This window comes from Anneissia japonica, unplaced genomic scaffold (genome assembly GCF_011630105.1).
Source record: "Anneissia japonica isolate Jap-2015-1 unplaced genomic scaffold, ASM1163010v1 scaffold287748_len1686314_cov196, whole genome shotgun sequence".
Taxonomy (NCBI): Eukaryota; Metazoa; Echinodermata; class Crinoidea; order Comatulida; family Comatulidae; genus Anneissia; species Anneissia japonica.
The window spans coordinates 833,828-835,428 of NW_022727190.1; the positions used below are offsets into that span (position 1 = coordinate 833,828).

General features: G+C 34.6%; 2 protein-coding genes across 2 annotated transcripts in view; one reads left to right on the forward strand and one right to left on the reverse strand.

The window, feature by feature from the left end:
• The window catches only part of LOC117113532 (placenta-specific gene 8 protein-like), a 12,686-nt gene extending 11,869 nt beyond the window's left edge, over window positions 1-817 (reverse strand). Inside the window, exon 1 of the mRNA XM_033256891.1 lies at window positions 739-817. Within this exon, the coding sequence (XP_033112782.1) occupies window positions 739-817 (79 nt within the window). The remainder of the gene's footprint in view (window positions 1-738) is intronic.
• Window positions 818-1,370: 553 nt separating this feature from the next.
• Window positions 1,371-1,601, forward strand: part of LOC117113533 (adhesion G protein-coupled receptor L3-like) — a 10,588-nt gene continuing 10,357 nt past the window's right edge. The window contains exon 1 of the mRNA XM_033256893.1: window positions 1,371-1,422. Coding sequence (XP_033112784.1) covers window positions 1,371-1,422 — 52 coding nt within the window. The remainder of the gene's footprint in view (window positions 1,423-1,601) is intronic.

Sequence of the window (1,601 nt, forward strand, 5' to 3'; positions counted from 1 at the left end):
TGACCTGGCTACGGGCCTGCTGTCTGCCATAAAAACTGATTAGAATTAAGAAGTAATCGGTATAAGACCTAGCAGAAACAAACACGACACTTAATTAAAAAATCTTTAATAATTCAAGTGATTGTACTGTACTGTACAGCTCATCTAGAGTATGACAAATACTTTATGGCTTTAGGCTGAATTTGGCAAGCAAGTGAAAAAAAATCGGTATTCATTATTCTGTAGGCTTACTTCCAATAATGCATAACATATTGCATCCTGAGTATCCATAACATATGTTATATTTAATTGCATAATGTTAATATTTCCCTTATGTCGATAATGGTAAGGGTTAATACCCTGCATGTTGTGTAAATATATAGTCAGTCACTGTTATTCATTGTATTATGTATTTGTGTTCCTACTTTACTTATTAATGAGGAAATAAAAAACTCAATCCACCTATTTTGGGCACTGATTAGAAATTAAATTTTGAACAGTTTATCATTTTCGCAATAGACCTATACATTTGTCTTATTTATATGAATTAAAATAGGCCTCGAAATTATGATTTGGTACTTATTTTGAATCATTCTACTTTCTTCTGTGTCCAGTCCAAGTATTCCCACTCTTGTATTATGTATCGGGGCACATGCCTCTATTATCTCTTTTGTGAATACAGTACAGTAATACCGGTAAGAGATGCCCTGTAAAGTCACACTCTAAAAAATATCCCTCATAACACACACACTCGCCCACCGGCGATCAGGGCAATGGGGATCTCTTCGGTCAGCTCTGAACATTTTGCTAATAACAAATCACAATTTATGTACGGCATACCGTATAAAACCTTGAATTGAAGTCCTGGGCTTATTCTTTTCTTTGCGAACTTTGGATGGGCTTCTTTTCGAGATAAGCTTCTTTTCGTGATTACTTTTGCAAAGAAATTGTTTTCAAAAATTCATACACAGTGTACTGTACTATCTTGAAAAGAAGCCTACCTATGCTATCTCGAAAAGAAGCCCATGGATTCCATGGCTCATAGCTTCTTTTCGAGATGGGCTTCTTTTCGAAGCTTATTTTGCAAACTAAAGAGGGGGCTTCAATTCGAAATGGGTTTCATCTCGAGATTAAACCCACTGGGCTTCAATTCGAGGTATTACGGTTCAAATATAAATCAAGAATAATATATTTTTTTTCTTCTACACTCCAGCATTTGTATGTTACACAATATTAGAGCACTGTTATAATTATTGTAAGAGTTATTATTCATATACCAATAGTAATCAACCAATGGTTGGCCTATTCAAACTAGAGACACGCACATTTTGCACCACGTGTACAATTTGATTGCATCGATATACGGTACCTTAGATATCAATGGCTGAGAGATGATAAAAGTCATCACAACACTACATGAATGTATCAGAAAGTCACGGCCAAGTGAGGTAGGCCTGTTTACTTCATTGCACCATTTGAATGTTTCAAGACGTTACATCCATAGCAAACATTTGAGACAGAGAGTACGGTATTTTAAAGTCATTTTCTTATTCTTTCTTTGAAGATCAGGATTTAAAATTAAGATGTCCATATTGTAATACAACCATGTCTATATATATATA